General features: G+C 38.7%; 1 protein-coding gene across 1 annotated transcript; it reads right to left on the bottom strand.

Moving 5' to 3' along the window:
- Positions 1-1,996: 1,996 nt before the first annotated feature.
- Positions 1,997-22,634, bottom strand: hnf1ba (HNF1 homeobox Ba). Its single transcript, XM_042487397.1, has 10 exons — positions 21,970-22,634; positions 19,678-19,877; positions 19,093-19,360; positions 18,514-18,737; positions 10,542-10,696; positions 9,200-9,326; positions 8,935-9,117; positions 7,431-7,549; positions 6,982-7,026; positions 1,997-3,250 (listed from the first exon to the last, which is right to left on the bottom strand). The coding sequence occupies exons 1-10, from the start codon at positions 22,347-22,349 to the stop codon at positions 3,230-3,232; spliced, it is 1,722 nt and encodes a 573-aa protein (XP_042343331.1). The 5' UTR covers positions 22,350-22,634; the 3' UTR covers positions 1,997-3,229.
- Between the last annotated feature and the right edge of the window lie 416 nt (positions 22,635-23,050).

Here is a 23,050-nt window from a genome sequence, read left to right as displayed (position 1 = left end):
TCAAAGTGACTGGGTTATGCCACACTTCATTGTCAGATAATTTTTGATTTTGAGAAAATTAATTACATTAATTCATGGTGAAAAGGCACAGATTGGGGCATAAAAATTCACCAAAATACAAGAAATTAGGTGTTGGATGTTTAAAATTTTCTGGTGGAGCTATCCCAGATCCCTCGTCTCATATGCCCCCCTCGAAAACGAAATCTGTGCCCTTGCAGGTATTACAGAAAAATTCTCAGATTTCTAGATGTTTTGATTTCAAATGTGACGGCTCACATTTCTCTGTTTTTTCTCATCTTTTTTTCTTGTTATAAAATAATTTTTAAGAAAATGTGAATCTATAATTTATTTTTCACATTGTTAAAGTTACTATATGGACCTTAATGCATTTTGTATAGTTTTGAAGATGTCCTCTGCCTTCTTTACATACAGTTTTAAATATTTGAAGATAATAAAACAATTTGACACTATAGATAGCAAAATACTGCCAGAGGCTATACAGCTCAGATACCTCCAGATAATATGAAATACGAAGTATTTAAAATGAAACAACATTGCAACATGCATTATTCTAAGTGTGACCTTTATCTTGACTTAAAACCATTTAAAATTAAGGTGTGTTTCTTTTCACAAGAACTGTAATGACAGCTGTATTTTATTTTTTTTACAGTGGGCTCTGTGTCAGTACCAGATAAAGGCTAAAATGAATTATGCTATCAACATGTCAGGTTCAATAACCTCGTTACTTGAAACGTAATGTGCACTTTAGATCTATGAACTTCAAAGAGGCTGTGTGTCTTATCACACAGCAACATCACAACATCTTTGTAGAGGCTATAAACAGTATGCTGAGGTGGAGAGTAACTCAAGTAGGTACTTAAGTACACATCTGAGGCACTTTATGCTTTATGTCAAAGTTGATGATGTATTTTCAAGCTCTTTACATATAGCCTACAAAATGGAGTCTCACAGAGGTTTGTACTGGATCCTATTTACAATTTATATCAGCATATTTTGTTGCAATGTTGTCAATACAAAATGTATTTTTTATGACACCATCATGCATAATTCTGCCTCAACTTTGGCAAGTTCAATCAGGGAACTGCTTTTAATGTTGTTTTGAAGAAACTTTGTAAATTGAGACTTGTACTAAATCCTGACAAAATGAAAACAATATGCTTTTTGCGGTTGGAGATGACAACTGCTGATGTATATCAGATTATAATAAGGAGATGGAACGACAGAAACAAGTGTTGTTTCTCTTACAGTGCAAGGAAAAAGATTGGCTGTAAATTGGCTGTTTGTTTTAAATCTGTTGCTTGTTTTCTATTTGCAAAATTTTATGTTTCTGATATGTATATATTTTTGTTTTTGCTGTTGTGTTCGTAGTAGTGCGTGATTTTATGTGTAGCTTTTTATGCAGCTGTCTTGACTCTCTATCTATCTATCTATCTATATATAAAAAATCAACACAGTATCTGTTGTTTACAAAATAACAAAAGCCATTAATTCATTTTGGGAAAAAAACTTTTACTTAAAATATCAACATTTTCTCAGAAAGTATAAATAATGATTTATGATTGATTTCATTTTTTTTTTTTTTTTACAAAAATAATACAGGAGGAGAAAAAAAAATCATGTCCTGTCACACAAAGTAAGAGTGCCCTCTGATCAGATGGCAGTAGATGTGCCTATAATAACAGTCACAAACAACCAACATAATAATAACAAATGTAATGACCTAATATTGAACAGGAGACTGGATCTGACACACTCATGATAGTCATCGTGGCCTTTTTGTGAAAACATGGGTAGTTAATAGAGACTCTTGATGCCAAATGTGGTCCCCAACCAACACCTTTTCTCATACAGCTAAGTCAACACGAGCTAAGTGAAACTGAAACTGTGGGCACAAAGCAGCTTCTCCTCTCCCTAACATTTCTGTATGATGAGAGCATCTGCTGTCACAACATTGCCGCCTCTTTCATGTCTCGCTCCTGCACAAAATACCAGACTGAGATGACTGTTTTCTTTCTGAATACTTGTCAGTATTTTCATTCTAACCACTCCAGGGGATCCCGACTTACAATGAGGAGTTATTAACAATATTTGTCCTTTTTGGTATCTCTTCACATTGAGGCAGGACGTGGGAGAAGGAGGAGGAGGGTAAGTCCCATTCCTGAAATTCACCTGAACCTATGTGCAAACAACATGGAGGGGAAGGGCCACAGTTAAAGTGTGTGAGTCAGACCTCCCGCCACTGACATTGCAGGCTGACTCTCATTCTTTGGCATATTTGTCACACATATATCCATCTGCTTTTGTGTTTTTTTACAGGCAGCTTTAGTGACTCCAATATATATATATATATATATATATATATATATATATATATACATAATTCTTGGTGATGTCACTGATAGTGCATATTCATTTCCAGTCTCAAGTGTGTAGAGTTCTGTGCAGAATCCAGTGATACAAAGCATTGCATACACCTGTTGACGCTTTGCATAGTCCTTTCAAGATTGTCAGTCTTTTCAATCACAGTATACACATTGAACAACTCGAAATGATGAATTCCTGCATTCATCGCCTGCACATTAAAACTGAGTGTGATAGAAAACATGGAAGACTCCTTTTAAAGCCCAGTAGGAATGTCAAATGCATGCAAAAGATCAAGACGGGTTTTTGTGATTGTCACACAGTTCTGCTCACATGCCAGCTTAGGCATCCAGAAACTTTTCTTTTTCATTGTCTCTGTTAGTTTCAGAGTGTGTTCATATTTCCACCTTAAATCACAGTGTACTGTGAGATGCCCAAGAGCCTTCGTTCAAGTTCATACCACAACAGTTTGTGAGCGCTTTTTGGTGCTTAGTTTTTGTTCCTTTGTAGTGTCAGGAAAGAGAGGATGACAGGGGGCATTAAAAAAAACTGAATACTGTTTTCAAAGATTGTGTTAAAATCATCCTTGTTGATCATTTGTGTGCGACTGAGGGGAATCCAGTCTCTTCACTTTCAGGTGAGTTTTTCTCTTTTTTCTTCCCCCCTTTCTCTCTCTCTCTCTGTACCCATTTCTCATTTTCGTCAACTCCACTCCTCTCGTTTTGTTGACGGAGTCATCATCCAGCACGCCGTTTGCTGGTCATTAGGAGTCGTCATGGTTACCGCGGTGAGAGGGTGGAAAAATGTGCTCTGGTTGCTGGGCACTGAGGAAGTCAGGTGGACGCTCTCACCAAGCTTGAAGAGGACACTGAAAGGAGAAGGAGAGAAATGTGAGACAAAGTAAGGCCTGCGTCACATGAAACAATAAATACAATCTGTCCAGTGACCCAGGTATATATAATGTACATCAAGGGTTTCTGACAGTGACACGTGAAAATTATGTATATACCACCAGTGTGGAAAGTAATTAACTACATTTTGTCAAGGTACTTTTATGTAAAACAATTAGTCAAATAATGTAAGAGTCGATTAACTGGGAAAAAAATTGCCAACTATTTCGATAATAGATTAATCAGTGAAGTATTTTTTCATGCAAAAATGGCCTAAAATCCATTTTTAAGCCTGGAAAATGTGAAGATTTCCTTTCTTTATTTTCTATCATATTATATTAAATGCCTTTGGGTTTTGGACTGACAAAACAAACCATACATAAATCAAGAAAGAAATCATCAGATAAACTGACTATGAATAATGACTAGCTAAAGCTATAGTTATACCCGGATTAAGTTTGTAAATGCAAAACATGTCACAATATATAGGTTAAATTCAGGGCGAAACAATGGGATTGATTGCCCGTACCCCTATATGGGGGTGTTTACAGTTTTTAATTTTAATTATTACCATAACTGAATTATAATTGGCTGAATGAATAACTGAAAAACTGGTCTTGGTATAAAAAACACTGGAAGCTCTCTGAGCCGCCTCTCACCCCTTAAAGGTTAAAAATGGTTTAGTCAGTCCCTGCACTAAATGGAGCTAAGTTAAGTGAGTGACTGCTGATGATGCTGAAGCACCAACCTACACATCTTTCCCAAACAATGGAAATCAGGGCATCAAAAAGAAAAGACAGAGAGAGAGGAAAGGAAAAGAAAGCAAAGTGACTTTGTGTAAAAAAAAAAAAAAAAATCCAAAAGGTACAAGGAGAGAAAAATTGATCAACAGAGGAAGAGCAGAGGCCTAACTACTTGGGGACAGACTTTGGGACTACATCCCTGGTTAAACTACTTTATACAGCTCGATCATAACCAACTACAGCATTAAATGAAAGTTACACAGTTCCACAACACAACACAACAACTGATTACTTATAGTGTAGTGTTTTTTATAGTGTGGTACTTTTACTTAAGTAAATACTTCTTCTACCACTGGTAAATACATCACCCCTGCACCTTCATAAGACACACCTGTCCAAATACATTCCTCATCCCTCTTCTCCTAATGCTGAAAAGCCCTGTTTCCATTGAAATGTTCCCTCTCTCCCTTTTTTTAGATTGTTTGTGGAATTTATTTTCCCCTGTCTCTTCAGGGGTGGAGGCAGGTGACCCCGCTGTGACCCTGCGGCCAGCAAACAGCGTCACCTGATAAAGCTGACCTGCAGCTAAGACCTGAGTCATTAGATGCCAAGGTGAGTTAGAAACAGACTCAGGTATAATGGAGGGTTTTCAGTAAACAATGAGTGTTATAAAGACCAGGCATGCTGGTTGTGTCATGAGAAGAAGGCTGCCCAGTCCAAATAAAGTCCTGATAAGAAAATACCTGGGAGAGCCTGGGGACTAATTGCTCTTTAAATAAATGGGTTTGTGAAATGCTACAGGGTGATGATGCCAGTGGTGGAAAGTAACCACCTGCATTTACTTCAATACTGTGCTTATATTAAATGTTAAAGTGCTACTGATTTACTTTTAGTGCATTTTACTCATTTCAAAGGAGAATAATGTACTTTTTAATGCACAATTTTTGACAGATGTACTGTTACCTGCCATAATTTTACAAAAAGAAAAACAGGAGATATGCTCCTAAAATATAGTGCATTTTTCCATGATGAAGCAAAGTCCAGAAAACTGCAGGTCTGCTGCCACTTTTTTAAATCAAGGCTGAGGACTTCTCTGTTTGCCACTGCCTATTGTTAAATCAATTTTTTATTCATTTTTTGCATTGCACTATTGCTTTTATTCTTGTATCTTACACCTGCCTAAGCATATACTTATCTTATCTATTCTCTAACTCTATAATTATTTTTAATTGCATTTAAATATCCTTTAATATTGTGTTTCATTTGCACTTTGTCTTAACGCTTTGGTATTTTATGTAAAGCAATTTGAATTGCCTCGTTGCTGAAATGTGCAGTGTAAAAAGAAACTATTGGTTTTTAGTGTCCGGGCTGAAATTACATTTTTAAGTTGACTAAATTTGTGATGACAAGTTGAGTCATTACAAAATGAATAATTTAGTTCATAGGTTAAAACTGTCTCTTTACAGTGTACTAAACATATACACTTGCCTTGCTTTGCATTCGAGCTGCAGGGATCAGTGGATTAATTGATTGGCTGATCAACAGAAAATAAGTCAAGACAGAATACCAAATGTGCTGGTTCCAGGTTCTCAAGCGTGAGCTTTTGCTCCTTTTCTTGGTATTTTTATTATATTATATCAAAATAAATAGATTAGTTGTTGAAAAACTCAACAAAACAAATCTGATGAAGTCAGCTTTTTTACACTTTTTAAAAATGTTTTATGGACTTAACACTGATTGAGAAAAAAAACTTTCAGATTAACTAATAAAAATAATAATTACTTCTCGCTTTATAATGCATTATTAAAGATTAAACCAGTGACTTCCAACTTTATTTGGCTTGTGACCTCCCTCACAAAAGCAGCCTTTTGTCATGTAAATTTTAGTTTACATAAAGTAGAACTGTTTCATTAAAAATGTCTTCAAATATCTAAAATTTGCATTTAAGTATTTCTTGAGTATGCTCACATAAATAATTTTATTTTTTAATTTTATTACTATTATTTAATATGGTTTTGAGCATTGTAGTACTTGTGGATGTATTGATTTCACATTTTTTCTTGGTATTATTTTGTGTTTAAACCATAAGGTGATTTAAACGTCAGAAATCATGTTTGGCAAAATTTGTATATAAAGTATTCTTTTTAATGTTTTCACACAAGCAAAGGATCTGAGTACTTCTTCCACCACTGGCTACAACTTCTATTACAACATATACGTTTTGGGTTATTTTTTGTTGTTTTTTTTTTTAAAGTCCATCAATAAACAACTGATTGCCCCCAAAAGAAAGAGTAACAACCTGACCAACAGCCTCACAGAGATTTGTTCTATTTCCTTCCTCCACTGAGGATACACAGTGCTCTGAGCTATCATCCCATCAACCCATCTATCTGTCAGTAGCAGCGTAGTGGTACGAGTGCTCGGCCTCAGCGTGGGAAATTGAGCGTGTGAAAGCACCGTGGACAACATTTCAGGCTAGAGCGATCACTGAGAGCAGGGAGAAGTAGGAAAGAGGAAGAGGTGTAATTACCCCCCCCCCCCCCAAAAAAAAACCTTCAGTCCCCACCCAGCCCATCTCATCTCCAGCCTCACTGTAGCATGGAGTAAAGTAGCAGCACACAAGGCCTAAACTTTGATTAACAGCGAGGCTCATTTCCTGATCGTAGAGGCAAACCTCGCCAGGGAGAGGAGAGTGAAAGGAGGCAGCATTAATCAGGAGGCGTTCAGGATGAGGGAGCAGCTGATTGATTAGACGTCCACTTAAGAGGAAATAGGAATTCTGAGGAGTATACCAGCCATGTATCTGTCTCGTCTATTAGTTTGGAGCCATTAATACATTAGTCCAAAATTAAATCTCTTAAAGGTAAAAAAAGCACTGTGCATGGCTACTTAAATGATTTGTGTGTGATTTGTTTGTGATTTTACTCATTTAAACTTTGTGACTGAACTAATAAAAATGTATTTACCCAGGAGAGACCCCCAAGTTGCACCATCTTGTTTACAGGAGCGTCCTAATGTGACAGGAATTAAACAGTCAACACACAATCATAACACACACACACACTTCTCCCTGTCATGATGTAGTTCCTGCTGTTTAGTGTGTGCTTTCGATTTCTCTCAGTCGGAGCAGGGTGAGGATGATTTCCGTGTATCAACAGGTGAGGAGTGAGCTAATCAAAGTGTTGCAGTTATTTTCAAAAGTGAGATTTGATGAAAAGATTGTACATCTTGTTGCACAGTGTAAGAATTACAACAAAAACAGTAATAACATCTCAGTTTTACTGCTGATTCTCATGCAAATGCCACCAAACTGAGACTGAGGTTTTCAAACTAAAACCTGCAATGGCAGGCAGGCATAGGTGAGGACATGAATCTAAGAGTGGCCTATGCAATGTGACATGATGTGAGGACTGACCGTCTTGCTTGATGACATGGAGCTGAGGGTGCTGATGCTGTTGGCGTCCGTGACTACCATGGCCGAGGGGAAACGTGATGGGTGGGAATATTGCGGGGGCTCTGGCTTGTGAGGATACACTGCAAAGAAAATTCAGGCTGATGTTTAGTTATGTAGTGTGACATAAAACAAAAAAATTGATATTTATGTTTGACAATGTGTTTAATTCTTGGAAATAATTAAGTTACAAGAGAAGAAGATCTGATCTAAAATTTAATATTTTTGGGTGGAGCTTTTACTTTACCATTCTGGTTTTTAGTATTGTATATTCTGTTTTGCTTTTTACTTTCATCTCTTCTGGTATAAATCTAAAGAGAATAGTACAAAACAATAAATTTAAAAATGATAAGCTAAAGCCTCAGCTCAAAGCTCTGCGGACAGCAAAACTCGCTTTGGTTTGTTCATTCATGTTTGACTCGTTGACGTTTTGTTTTTTTCTTGTGTGTATTCTAGTTGTTTAAGTTGGAAAATGACCAAAATAAACCAAATATATATTTTTTTTACAAAAATAGAAACACTGACAGATGGATTGGATATTTTACAGCAGCAAGAGATTACTCCTTTTCTCAAGTGGACTGAGATGTGTCCATGCATGACACCAAAACTGAATTTTGGGGAAACAAAATCAAACCTAATTACCCTTCATCGGGTGTTTTTTAAGCTATATCTTTTAACTTAGTGCCTATTTTAACTATCACTGCTTCAGAAGTTTACACTACTGTCCAGCTGATACAGTTCACTGACTCCCAATATTGAGATTGGATCCCTAAAAGGGTCCTCTTCACAAAAATATGTTTATGTTTTTCTCCAATTATTCACTTTTTTCTTGTAAAATACTGGACAGTTATGGCCTTTAAAATGATTAAGATTAAGCTAATTAAAAAAACATAAATGACGTATTCAACTGCTTACACGGACTGTATAGCAGCAACACTCAACCTGCTTTGCCCAGGGGCCACTTTTGCAAAATGACAGATGTCCAGGGGTCAGTTCATAAACAAACATTAATATTGATCCATATATATAATAAATAAATTGCCTGGTTTCAACCTTTCAAAGTTTGCTTTTCTCACTCCTCTTAACCAAGTGATCCAGTCAGAGCAGCGTCTCACTGGTCAAGTTATACGCAGCGGCACCTCTAGGATTTGGGACATTTGGGGCTTAGCTCGGACCACTTTTGTCTTCTAAACAAGTCTTATTTCTTTCCTTTTATGAACTCCTGGAACCTTATTTACATTCAAACTACAAGTAAACAAAAAGTTTGAATCATTGTCTTTTCATTATAAATTAAAAAAACTTTTGGTGGGGCCCCTATTGTGGGCCAGATTTGGCCAAGTTGAGTAGTGCTGTTTAGCTTTTTGAGTGAAACAAGCCAAAAAAGTTGGGAACCAGCCTTTCAACTGATTAGGAAAACATAAAATCAGCTTGTATACACAGCGGGTGAGAGTAACTAAGTGTTACTGACTGTGCGAGTGTGTGACAGTCGCCATGAACGGCTGCTGGCTCATGTGGCTGGGGGACTGCTGCATCAGGCTCTGCTGGTGGGGGCTGTGAAGCTGCTGGGAAAATTGCACCGGCTGGAGCGCTGCAAGGCTTCCAGCCACGCTGTTGATCACTGGCACCGTCTGAGACTGCGATGTGTTTAAACCTAGTGAGACAAAACAAAACCTCAGTCAAACTATACAACAACGAAATAATGATTTTCTTTCCCGGAGGGACGGAGGACTCACTCTGTGCAATGGCCATGACTCCAGATAGAGGCATGATGAGGTTCTGTGTCTGCTGATGGCTGTGATGGGAGCTGTGGATGTTGGTCAGTGTGCTGACTGGAGGAAGTCCTCCACCTGAACCAGAAATCTGGAAAATTTTGAAGAAAATAAATAGTTCATTTTTGTTATCGTAGACTACAACACCCATGGGAGCTTTGAGTGTCTGCTGTGTAAATAATGTAAATGTATGTTCAAAGTGAAACAGATGTTGGCTACAAAACAAACAAAAGACATAAATGTTGACTTAGTTCAGATTTTTTTGTAAAACGCTGCACTTGTCTAACTCCATTTGCACACAAGCAAATAATGATAAGATGCAAAAGGTGAAGAGGAAAAAAAATCATACCAAAAATATCAGCTAGAAGACTGAGCATTAGTTTGTGTGGCACATTGACAGTGTTTGTAACTGCATGTTATTTCATACAAATGCTTACTTGCATATTTGCTAAATAAATAACAACTTTGCATGTACAGTAATAGCTATCTGGATGGGGTTCCTCCCACTCAGTGGGGCTGCGATTATTTGACTACTGCCAGCTGCTCGCAGTGGGCAGACCAGCCAAACACACATCTGCCGATAAGAAACTGTCAGCTCTGACCTGCTGCACACTACACTGCGTTCCCTCGCTGTGGTCATTTCACATGATGACATTCAAAAAGGAAGAAACTTTGATCTGAACAGGAAGTTACCAAAGTTTAGTTGCATGACTTCATATGTGACATGACCATGAATCAGATAAGTGGTTTAAATGGTAAAATTTAGGGTTGTATGTAATTCAATTTTGGAAAAAAATTAAACATGTTTTGACAGTAAATCACTCATCATATATGAAAATGATGGACTACCACTGAAATGCTACGGGTCCATGCACAGGTTTCCTTGTCACTGATCAAATATTGGACTAGGGCAGAAGGGAGGAATTCTGAAGTAGACACACACAGAAAAAAAATTGTGTATAATCAAATGTTGGCGTCATTTCTTTGACAGAACAAGCAGTGCTCCACCTGTGTCTCCTCTTTGCGAGGCATTTAATCAATAAGAACAGAATGTTTCTTTGTCAGGTTTATTGGCCGAGCGACGAACATGCCTGGTACACTCTGGTGAAGGTTGTGTGCAAGTCCAGCCATGGCCTGCCACCCTGACTCCACCTTCCAAACAGAGCAGCACAATGTGCTAATTGTTGGATCTTGCCCGTGGGTTCATGGGAGAGGAGGTTCAGGATCATGCTTTGTACGTTTATGCTAAGCGCAGGCCGGCTCTTATCTAATCTGAGGCCATGAGGGCCCAGGTGTGTTCACTCACCATTTTGGCGTCAGGTGACAGCAGACTGTGGCTGTGGTCCAATCCTCCCGGAGACACCTGCTGGAGCACCGACTGGCTGGTCGCCATCGCGTTGCTACTGTGGTGGCTGATGGTCGTGGAGGAGGTGACCTCACCGGGGCCTTGGCTGTAACGCACTGAGAGAGAGAGAGACAGAAAGTTAGTTTCACTTGTAGTGTCCTACAACTAAAGCAGTTATGTAGGGCAGAGAGATAGAGGTGCAGGCCTCGTTCAGCGCTTAGAAACGCTACTTTCACCCAAACCAACCTGCTCTTTGACTCAGACAGGAGAGGACAGAACAAACAAACACACTGACCTGTCTGCTATCTGCGTAGCTCAGCCAAGGCCATTCACTGTGTTCACTCATTCACAACAGCAGAAACCCATCTGATCAACACACAAATGCTAATGATGATGTTGGTGATTACGTCAGTGAGAAGCATCACCGGTATTATCAACAAAATTTACTTAAGGTAGAAATAACAGTACTCAATCTGCAGAAAAATGACCCATGTAAGTGTTCTAGAATTATATTTCACCTTGTCAGATTTTCAATACTGATGCACCAGTGAGTAAGCAGCATTTACTGTTGTAGCTGTTGTGTTGTTGTAGATTGAGGTCAAGCTATTTTTCACTACTTTATATATAGTTTGTGGTTTAGTCCATTGATTTCCAGCTTAGGGGTCAGACTCCCTTCAAAGGGTGACAACAGCCTCTTTCTATGGGCGACATAGGTGGCTGCCAAGTAAGCCGCCAAGGCCACCCAAAAATATACAAATTTGCAAAATAGCATTAAATTATTGTATTTTATTTTTTTTATGTATTTTTATATGATTAGTACATTAAATATAAAAGTAAATATTTGAATGTACTTATTCTTATTGTTGTTTGTTTGCAAAGTTGTGTATTTGTGTTGATTTCCCATTAGCTATTATTTTGTTTGTTTTTTTTATTTTTTTATTTTTATTGTTTGAAATAAATAGATAGACTTTTATTTTATTTTATTTTATTTCTAGTGGGGGTTTGGGTGGCAGGGGAAGCTTGCCCAGGCCAACAAATGGTCTGACACTACTGTAGGTTACAAAATAAACCTGGGGAGATGATTCATGTGATTGGATAGAAAAATAACAAATTTTTGTTGTATAAATTCATCAATTTGCTTTGCATTTATCTGGGGAAATATTGGATATGTGTACCTCTTTCAGCCTAAATAAAATCATCCAAGAACTGTACTTCGTAAGGCTATTTCATGTTCTTTTTGTCATGTAAAATCCTTTAAAAGTAACCACAAACTACTAGAAAACTAAAGCTGTCAAATATATGTAATGCAGTAAAAAGTATATATTTCCTTCTGTCAGGTAATGGAGTAAATGTATGAAATGGCAGAAAACGGAAAATATAAGTACCTAGAGATTTTACTCGAGCACAGTGCTGGGGTTAATGTACTTTTCGTTCACATATTCAGTGCATTAAAAAATGAAATTCTTAATTTAGTGCCATCATCACTTAACCCTGTGTCTAGACTTCTTGTTGTCTCACACCAGAGGCCCAGAGGAATGCTTCACCCCATCACAACCCACAATCAAATGCCTGTTTGCTGATGCAGGCCCCCTCTGATACCAACAGAGTAAACATTACACAATTACAAGCAATGTCAAACACATTCTTATCCTGTGGTCTCAGCCTCACACAGACACAGAGAGCGTCCCTCCCTCAGTGACAGCATAGAGACAGACTCTGTTTGCACTTTAGATCTCCCATCTTCCCCGAGCCCTGTGTCCCTGACCCAAGTGTGACAGCCTGAGCGCCCTGCCGAAGTCGGTCAGACATGACATGAGGCATTGATATACAGCCATTTTGAGATAAAAGAGGGAGAGGCGCTGACACTAAATGTGACCAATGAGGGAGGCATTGATTTCTTGTCGCTGCTGTAAACTGGAACAGGATGTGTTTCCAGATTTGAAAATTTGCTTCTGGTATCAGGGGTAACAAATAGTTATCATTTTTATGTCCTGAAATCCTGCAAAATCAATCAATCTTTGAGTTACTGGATGTGCACAAATTTGTGTATCAAAGCAGTCATATTGTTTGAGATGTCATACACTTTAAGCAAGAGTTTTACATTTTAGGAAATATATTTAGTCTTTACCAGATGCCAACTATGGTTGAAACAGTGGGAAAGAGCTTGCCTGACTCTATCAAAAGTTATAAATTCACCTCTTAGCATTAAATTGGATTTTGTACATGTTAGGCCAACAATATTTATTTCAATTTTATTTATTCATTTATTTTAAAAAAGAGAGTGAACATTAATCCACATTAAATATATATAATCCACCTTATTTATATAGTGACGACAGAGCCAACATAGCTCTTTCCTCGGTTCCTGTCTTTGTGCTAAACTAACTGTCTTTAGGCTCCATCTTTAGATTTAAAGGTCCAGTGTGTAGCATTTAGGAGGATATATAGGCAGAGATGGAATACAATATTATAAGTGTATTTTCTTTGGTGTATAATAAAATAGGAATTATTGTGTTTTTGCCACTATTAGAAGGTCCAGAGCCATTAGAGAGTGTGTACTCGTCTAAAGAGATTGCCATGTTGCACCGCAACATTTCTGTAGCCCAGAACGGACAAAGCAAACACTGGCTCTAGTTAGGGCCATTCATGTTTTTGCATCGGCCACCCTGGTTAGTTCAGCCTGGTTAACAGTATGAGAAGATTTGTAACATAAAACTACTTTATTCTGTGTTTTTACCAGTTTAAATCACTGGTTCAGTTTGTTTTGGAGAGGAGGACTACTTTGTGGATAATTCAGCTCCTGCTCAAAACTTCCTGAATGTCTGGATCTTAAGTCATCAGAGTAAAAAGGTGAGCATTAGCAGGTGCTGGGCTAGTGGCCTGTCAGCAGCATGCCAAACAGCATTAGAGAAAAACTGATTTGTAGCATGAAACTGCTTTATGTTTTTACCAGTTTTAATCATCTGGTCCATTACTTATGGAGAGGAAGATATCTCTGAGAATAAAAAAGCTCCAAATTAAAACCTCCCAAATAATGAAAGTTGATAAAATGCCTACTGGGAGTTCATGTTTGGCACATGGGAGAAGCTTCTGCAATCTCTCGTGCTAGATGCCACCTGATCCTACAAACTGTTCCTTTAGAAGTCAGACATGGTCAGACAGAGTGGTATTAATCTTCAGCTAACTCAAGGCAAGAACGTAAACAAGCATATTTTCCGTAATGTTGAACTGCTCCTTAAACTACTGACACTTAAAATACAGACACAGCAAATGTCTGAAGCCACAGCACCATATTTCAACTGCTAAACTACCTGTCGTCCATTTTGTCCAGCCCACAGACTTCATATTGTCTTCTGAAACATACTCGCCACCCCACAACACTCGACCATGCCTTGTAAACACTGCCGCAGAACAATAAAGCACTCCATTGGACTCATGACCCCCATTGCCACAGAATAGAGAAGGGCTCATAAAAAGGCAGTTATCTCAGTACTAGGCGACCTCTTAAAGTGTCAGAGGGAGGAAAGGATGCTATTCAGGCCAGTTTTGTTTCTTTGGGTTCAGCAGTAATTCTAGCTGCAGGGAACCTCAGAATAAGTAGGAAGAACTTCTACAATCTAAATGAAGAGACTCAGAGTTTCTAGAAAGCGGGTTTTCTAGAGGCACTCTGAAGATTTTTTTATCTTGGGGGATTCTGTAAAACTAAAAGTATAATCTGGCCAGATGGGACAAGCCATGAAAAACAGAGGCGTCCTTTAGAGAGCAGGGGGAGGGCGAGAACTCCAGAAGGGGAGTGGTAGCAAGGACCTTCAGCAGGTTTAAAAGGCACTAGCTCCCTGTGTGACCCATGTAATATCAAAGCATGCCTCCCCAACCCCAGGCAGTGCTCATTGAAGTGCCGCTGCATAAGACAGACCTCCTGGGTCTCTGCAGGACGTATCCCGGCTCTTCTTTGTGGCTCTCTGGGAGACAGAGCACTGGAAAGTGCAGAGCTAGGCCATCTCTTTCTGTGTGTGTGTGTGTGTGTGACTTGTTTCAAGCTAGCCTGAGGTGGCGGAGAGCAACACAACCCACGGACAACCCCCCCACTACTGTGTCCGATCGGGAACTTCTGAGTCTGCTACTTTTGAAACGTGCAAACAGCTTACACGGCAGTGACACTGTTTTATGGTGCTTTAACTGCCATGTTACCAGTGGCCTAGGAAGTGCTAATCTAAAAATATGCCATTACAAGTAAAAGTCCTGCATTTAAAAGACTATGCAACCAAATGTACAGACGTATTAGTACAATGTACATTTTTTAATTATTATTTTTATTGTTTGTAATAAATGGATAGGCTTTTATTTTATTGTATTCTATTTTATTTTATTTTATGTATAGTGGGGGTTGGGGTGGCAGGGGAAGCTTGCCCAAGCCAACAAATGTGGTAGGTCTGACACTACTGTAGGTTACAAGATAAACCTGGGGAGATGATTCATGTGATTGGATAGAAAAAAAAACAAATTTCTCTTGTATAAATTCACCAATTTGCTTTGCATTTATCTGGGGAAATATTGAATAAGTTTACCTCTTTCAACCTAAATAAAACAATCCAAGAACTGTACTTTGTAAGGCTATTTCGTGTTCTTTTTGTCATGTAAAATCCTTTAAAAGTAACCACAAACTACAAGAAACTAAAGCTGTCAAATATATGCAATGCAGTAAAAAGTATATATTTCCTTTTGTCATGTAATGAAGTAAATGTATGAAATGGCAGAAAATGGAAAATACAAGTACCTAAAGATTTTACTCGGGCACAGTGATGGGGTTAATGTACTTTTCGTTCACATATTCAGTGCATTAAAAAATGAAATTCTTATTTTAGTGCCATCATCACTTAACCCTGTGTCTAGACTTCTTGTCTGTTTGTTTTGGAGAGGAAGAGACCTCTGCGGATAATTTGGCTTCTGGTAAAAACTTGCTGAACAATGAACACTAAAAAAAAACCCTCATCAGGAGTTCACACTCAATACATGAGAGAGGATTCAGCTGGATCCAGTCTGCAATCCTCATCGCTAGATGCCTTTTTGATGCCACTAAATCCTACACACTGCTCCTTTAATCCTTACAATGCATTGTATTTTGTAAGAATGCCACATGTTGTGTAATGTAAAATTTAAACCTGAGAGGTTTTTGCTGTCAAATAAAGATAGTGATGAAAAAAAATCACAATATTTCCCTGTGAAATGTAAAGGAATAACATACAATTGAAATACTTGTTTAAGTGCAATCAACAACATCTTGATCATAATGCATAATTTGAATAAGAAAATCCATTGTTTTTTAACGCCCAGTTGTAAATTGATTTACTCAACATAATTTATGATATTAACTTGTTAGCAGAGATTAATACCTCAAAGTAAAATGGCGTAAATAAAGTGGATTACTTGAGCTCAGCAAACGTTATTAGTGGAGAACCAGTAAGTAAATATTGTACAGGAAAACACAGGCGTGTGCACACATATGCCTGCTGACAAACTATGTAATCTGCCCGAGATCAGTTTCATTTCTAAAAGTCAAAAAGTGCCCCACCAAAACTGCACGTCACACTGTTTGACTGTCTATCCAGTTGTGACCGACTGTTCAACGAACTGCAACAGAATCAATAAAAACTCCCAAAGTCAGAGGAGATCCTTTGATGTGACCCAGCAGTGACCTCTCTTGTATGACTGAAGGTGTGGCGAGGGACGGATTAAGGAGAAGGGGGGTTACTAGCTTTCTCTGTAGGCGAAGAAGGGGTCATCAGTCCTGTCTGGCCAGAAAAGAGCCAATACCCCAGTGGACAGCTCCTGCTGCTCCGAGTCTGCACCCAGGCTCGGCAGCTATACCAGAGCCCATAAAGATGAGGGGGAGGCTTTAAAATCAGTCCTCCTCAAGGCCTGGCAGAGATAAATGAACCTAGGCTACAGTCACTGCAGTCTTCTAATACACCACAGACAATGGGGCCTCCTGCTGAGGGAGAGTATAGAGAGTAGAAGTCAGAGGAGCCCCTTATCAAAGGCCTGGGAGATGTAGTAGCAAAGGATTTTAATTGTCCATTAAGCATGCATAATACAGGCCGTGCCCTAGCAACGCAATGAGACGCCCCGCTGGGATATTATTGTCAGGCCAGGGGCTGACACTGAAAAACAGCTGATGCTGTCGGCAGGATGCCAGCAGGACACCTTGTAAGCAGCCAGCTATGGTTTTTTTTTTTTTACACCATGCACCGACCCTTCCCTTCTGCAACCTTATTGCTGACCCCTCTGGCTTGGCAACCTGAGTTCAATGGCTGGTCAGGTGTGCAGGGCAACAACAACAAAAAACTCAAGCAAACAGACAATCACCAAAGGTAAAAGAGCAAGCCAAAGCAAACAGTTTGTTTTCCCTTCAAAGCTTGCCTCGTGTTCGAACACGAGAGGACAACAATAGGCTCCGAGTGAGACTCTCAAATCAGTTTTATGGAGGGTGAGTGATGGCATGGAGGATAATGCTCCATGAGGCCTATCAGCTTTGTGTTTATGTCATATACACCAGGTAGACTCAGTCAATACTAATTACTCCGAATGCAAACATCAGGTCAGGGTTAAATGGTCAAAGCAGTAACGCACAGCATTTCCTTGTTTTGGAGACTCTGTGAGCAGAGTGTTTAGCAACCTGCAAGGGTGGAGGAAATGTGGAAATGACGGCGTTATGTTCGAGGTAATCTGGATGTATCTTTCCTCGCTCCCTGACCCTGGCCTGACCCTGGCCTGTCACAGGATTGCTGCCCTTTGTGTCATGCTTCTCCATGCTGACTTTGGAGTGGAGATTGCAGGTACAATGTGGATTGTTCTCAGTGTGTTTTCAAAGATCAGAATAACAATGGCATTTGCTCAGCTCACTCACTCACACTCATTGATCACTTGTCCCCTCTTTCTCTGCCTCTCTGATCACATCAACTGCACTGCTAACCTTCTCTGACGGCATATTCACACCAAAGAAAATTAAATCATGCATACATTTTTTTTTTTTTGCACCGTTATCTAAAATGTTGGCATAAATTTCCTCTATAAATTGATGTTAGGGGATATTATCATGAGTATTCAAGGTCACTTATGTGGAATGTTTCAACATAAGCAATAAATCATGCATGACATTTGAAGGGAATATGATCAATTTTTGAAATTAAACCTCTGAAACATGAAAAAAAAGTTTCATTTCTTTCAAAAACATGGTAGAAGGCAACAAGAAACTTAATAAGACATGGCCCAAAATTAGCACAAAAAAAAGAAAAACAAAGTTAAAGAAAATTACCTGAAGAGAAAGTGCTGAACATTTTTTTTTTTTAAAAAAAGGACTTTTATAAATATCTATTTTATTATGGAATATCTGTACCATAATTTTATATAGACAATTATCATGTTATAAATATGGTTTTCTGGACATTTTGGAATAATTTTTTCATCATCCTCCCCTATAAAAAAAACTACTAACAAACTAATTTTTAGGTAATTTTCTTTACTTCCCTTTTACTAATTTTTTGTAATTTGTGGGACATTTCATGTCAAGTTGGTCAATGTCTTTTTTCCCCATGTTTTTGAAGGAAATTCAACCGATCTACTCAGGTTTTAGAGGGTCAAATAGCTTGGGAAAGGTGTCTGAATGCAGAGCAAGAGGACTGATGTCGATCCAGATTCCAAAGGGTTTAAGTCTGTTTACAGGTCTTGGAAAGTATTGTGCACTGTGGGTAATATAGGCACCAGGTTTTGACGAAGAATGTGTGGAATAAAAATGACGGTATCTCTAGTTCTGCACTAATTTTGAGACAGTCTTTTGTTTGAAAGTGTTGAGTAAAATCACTTTTCATGACACATCCTGTTTGCTCTCTGTGATGCTTAAGTACATACAAAGCAAAGCCACCCGGCATCTTACTTGGAGGTGAAGCGCTGCTCTGGGGATGATGTGGCGAGCTGTGTGACAGCAGAGGGTTCATGCTGTGGGGCGGCACATTGATGGCGTCCAGGGCCAGCTTCTGCCTGAAGGCTTCTTCTTTACGCCGGTTTGCGAACCAGTTATAGACACGTACTTCAGTGACCAAATTTGAGCCGAGGCCCTGAGCTTTAGAGGGGGAGACGCCTCTCTGGAGACACTCAGCTCTGCAGAAAACAGATGTAGGAGGAGAAAAAATTGAGTTGATGTTGTTTGAGTAATGTACTGTTTTTTGTTTGTGTGAATTTTAAAAACTCCCTTCAGGAGGAAGATACAGGGTGCCCACAGCAATGACAAACATCTTTAAGAAATCCTTTATTTCATCCTCATTCATCCTACTAGCAAATGACTATTTCATGTATTCTTACCCATGGCAGGGGAAGATTTTTAAATATTTATGTGTATAACTGCCTGTGAAGCTTTGATGTCTACATGAGGCCAAAGATAAATTTCCACGAGTGAACAGTAAAGATATTTATTCTGTTCTTTTTCTGCAAAGGTAGAGGAAGCTGTAAAGTTTACCTGTTGCACTCTTCTACCAAAGCTTCCCTCTCCTCCTTGCTGGGGTTCTTCTGTCGTTCGTAGGCCTGGTACAGGATTTGCTGGGAAGCAGGCCCCCATTTGAAACGGTTACGTCTCATTTTCTTGCAGGAGGGTTCGCTGCCGACCTCTTCACCAGGCTGGCCCATGCCCTGACTGGACGGATTGAACTCTGGGAAAAAAAACATCGGATCCTGATTGCCTTTGTCTGTCATGCTGCTGCCAGAGCCTTGCACTGCCTGGTTGAACTCTGCAAAAACAAGAAGAGATTTATTTAACAAAACACCTTTCAAAGGCGAAGACAGATTTGTAAAAGGAGTAGTAAGACACATGACAGTTGTGTGTTTTCTATCCTTTAAATAAATAATTTTCTTTATAATGCATTTTGAAAATTCAATAGAAAACACAGGGATATTGCTGTAGGTGCATGTATATGTCATTCAACATGATGAGGAAATGTTCAGCCTAGCTTGATATCCAAACCCAAATAAAGCACCGTGCTGCTGCAAACTACTGTACATATAACAGGCCAGGGCCAAACTGTGAGAAACTCAAATATTAACTTACGTCTGAGAATTTCCCGCTGTTTCCTGACATACCAGGTGTAGAGGGCCGCTCGCTTCTGTGTTTTCATGGGCGTGCCTTTGTTGAGGTGCTGGGAGAGGTGAGACTGGTTCAGCCCCGTGACGTCCACCACCTCCCTTTGGGGGATGTTGTGCTGCTGCATGTAACCTTTGATCATGCGGGCAGCACGCCATGGATCCTCTCTGGGTTCAGATAAAACACAGGAGCAGAAAAAAATAATTTCCCAGCTGAACTTCGACAGCTTTAAGAGGGAACTCATAAAGACCAAAACCACCATGTACATTTTATGACTGAAATAAAGCTTTTTGGTCTATGTCATGCTGTTAAATTACTCTAAATATATGACTAAAAGCCTTATGTAACAGGGACGATTTTAGTAGTTTTATTAATATTAAATGTTTCTGTTGCACCTTTAAGTAAATTTACAAATAAATACTCAAACACACTTGTTTCAAGCTTGTTTCTTTCCTTTAGCGTCACTGTTTTTCAAGGCCTCAAGTTTAAAGGGTAACAAGTCCCCTCACTGACGACCCGTTTATCATTGTAGCCCGTTCAATAGGCTGTAAATATTTTCAAAGGTTAGTTCAAGTGGATTCAGGCAGGTTGAGAAACATGGACTTAGTATTTTTCCCCTAAACATACTATTTCAGCCTGGAAACCGTCAGAGTAGGTTTGTGTAAATATGCAGTAAGCATGTACATACAAATCCAAATTAAAAAGGGCCCCAAAACTGTGTGACAAAACATCAGATTGGTTTACAAAAGCTGTGATATCACCCAGGTAAAAATATATTCATCAATTTATTTTATTTTATTATATTTGTATTCATATTTTTATTATATATTTTTTACTATTTTTTTTTAACTGAAAAACTTAAATGTATATTTAGGCCCCTATACATACGTACACATTTTTAAATGAAAAGGAGAAAAACAAAATCATTTTTCAGACAATGTGCAGATGTATATAAGTATAATACATATACAAGTATAATTTGAGATCAGGATTTCTAGTCACACTTGTCTGTAAAATTAGAGATCAAAAAAACGGAATTCAGCACAAAAAAGTTTTTCTTTTCACTTTAAAAAATTCACAACTGCTTATTTATATGAACTTTGACTCTATGTATAAATGTATCAAAATCATGCTCTTACCTGTAGAATTAAGGTCCACATTATTATTTAGAAAAGTGTAACAAAAAATACTCGCAGTAAAAACGCAGTCCGAGATTAGCAGGCCCAGACACACTAACATCGGCAATTATAGCAAATCTACACACGTCTGTTTGTTTTGGAGAATGTGGAGGCCTACATCTAAGTCTGCGGGTTAAGTGGGAGATGTTAGTTTATAACTTTTGACAATGAATAACCAGATCTCCATTCACTCTAATCACACGCCACTGTGTATCTTTCAGTTGATGATTTATAGAATAAAATTAATAATAAGTTAACTACACGTGGGTTAGTTTTGATATTCTTCCGGTCCGTGTAAGAGCCTTAAATATTAGTTTTACATTGAATCGAGTGGTCAGAATGGAGAAAATTAAAATTAAATGTGTAATGTGAAATGATGTCCATTTAGGATCTTTCCTTTTTCTTTTCTTTTTTTTTTCATGATGAGTTTACTGTTACATGGATAAATGGAAAACGTAATACCATTTAATTTTCATTAAGTATATCTGCAATTAAGGCTAATTAAAGTATATTATTATTATTATTATTATTATTATTATTATTATTATTATTATTATTATTATTATCATTAGCCTATTATTATTATTTCGCATGGCATACATATCTATAACATATTTATTAAACCTGTTTTGTTTTGGGGTTTTTTTTTATCCTAAATTCTCAGCGAGAAGTTGCGTCGATTCACTTTCTCTGCATGTCAGCCCTCGCCGGATTTTTATCGTGGAGAGGTGGAGTGGGGAGTTAATAATAAATAGGCTCTAAGTTCAGCTGATATTTTGTAAAGGTAAAGAAATAATAATCCATGTGGATAATTAGTAACCAGAATCTGAAAACAGAGTCGTGGCGGGGCATTTTAAAATTGTAAACAATGAAGGGATAGCACTATTAGTTAAAAGGGTCAGGCCGATGCGTTATTTTCCATTTCTTTTTATGTTTTGTTTTTTTTTTTTTTAAGAGAGAGAGAAGTGCGCTATAATAAACAAAATAAACGCTTATTTTCCCTTCCTCATATTGGGATTTGACTTAATTTTAACTAGTTTTGACACTTAAAATAAAAGTCAGATAAAGTAGTAAAACTCACGCCAACATGCGCTCCACCTCCGCCCTCTGCTCCGCGGCCTCCTCCGTGTTGAGCGACTGGAGCTCCTTCAGTATCGGCGGTGTGTCGTAGTCGTCCCCGTCCTCGGAGCCCTCGTCCCCGGACAGCTTGCCCTTGCTGTGGCCGTTGGTGAGCGTGTGAAAGACCGGCTTGGAGTCGGCGTCCGCCCCGTTCATCTTGCCGCTCTGAGGGGGAGCCGGGGACATAGGCAGGCTCTCCAGTTTTACTCCAAAACCCGGCGGGCTGGGGTCCATATCATCCAGGGCCTGGATCAGAACATCTTTGGTAACTCCTGAGTCCAGCAGGGCGCTGAGGAGCTCCTGCTGAAGGGATGTCAGCTTGGATACCATTTTAGAGAACATTAAAAACACGACATATAGGCCTGCTGTGTGCGCGCTGCAGCAGAAGGGGAGAGGAAGAATGTAGATATCAACTTTTAAAAAAGTAAAAAAAAATAAAGTCCCTTTCTTCCTCTCTGCTCCAGTGTTTACGGGTGCGGACACCTGCTCCGAGAAGCTGCTTCACTTCCCTGTTGAAGGGGAGGATGGAGCTACTTTGTCATGATGCTTTCTGAGTGCAGGGGGATATAAAACGTGGTAATGAGTGGGCCGGCTGATGGGAGCCTTATGTAAATCCACTGAATAAGGCCCGCTCTGGGCCGAGGTAGACATGTGTTTACACTGCTGCACTGCTGCTTTTATTGGCTCCTCTTATCAGCAAAACTTTCATGGACTTTGGACCCTGTTGTATATGCCATAAAGACTTTTAAGAAAGGGGAGCTGCACATATTCACACCGCTGGGTCTTTTATTGTAGCCTAATGCCTTGTAGAAGTTGTTGTGCGCGTAGACGCTTTTGTTTAGCCTACATATTAGGTGACTTAATTTATTATTTTATACAAGTGTGTCATTATTTGGCTACTTAATGGGATAATGGTACAGGTGTGAACGAGCTGTTATTACTGTCCCTGTTAATTTGTTGGGTAATAATAATCACTCATCAAACTGACTCTAGTAGCCTGTGTTATAATAATTTGAATAATTTACAGCAGCCTATACACTGAA

This window comes from Plectropomus leopardus, chromosome 5 (genome assembly GCF_008729295.1).
Source record: "Plectropomus leopardus isolate mb chromosome 5, YSFRI_Pleo_2.0, whole genome shotgun sequence".
In the NCBI taxonomy this organism is placed as follows: domain Eukaryota; kingdom Metazoa; phylum Chordata; class Actinopteri; order Perciformes; family Serranidae; genus Plectropomus; species Plectropomus leopardus.
The sequence above is the reverse complement of the archived record's forward strand: the minus strand, read 5'-3'. Positions and strand labels throughout refer to the sequence as shown.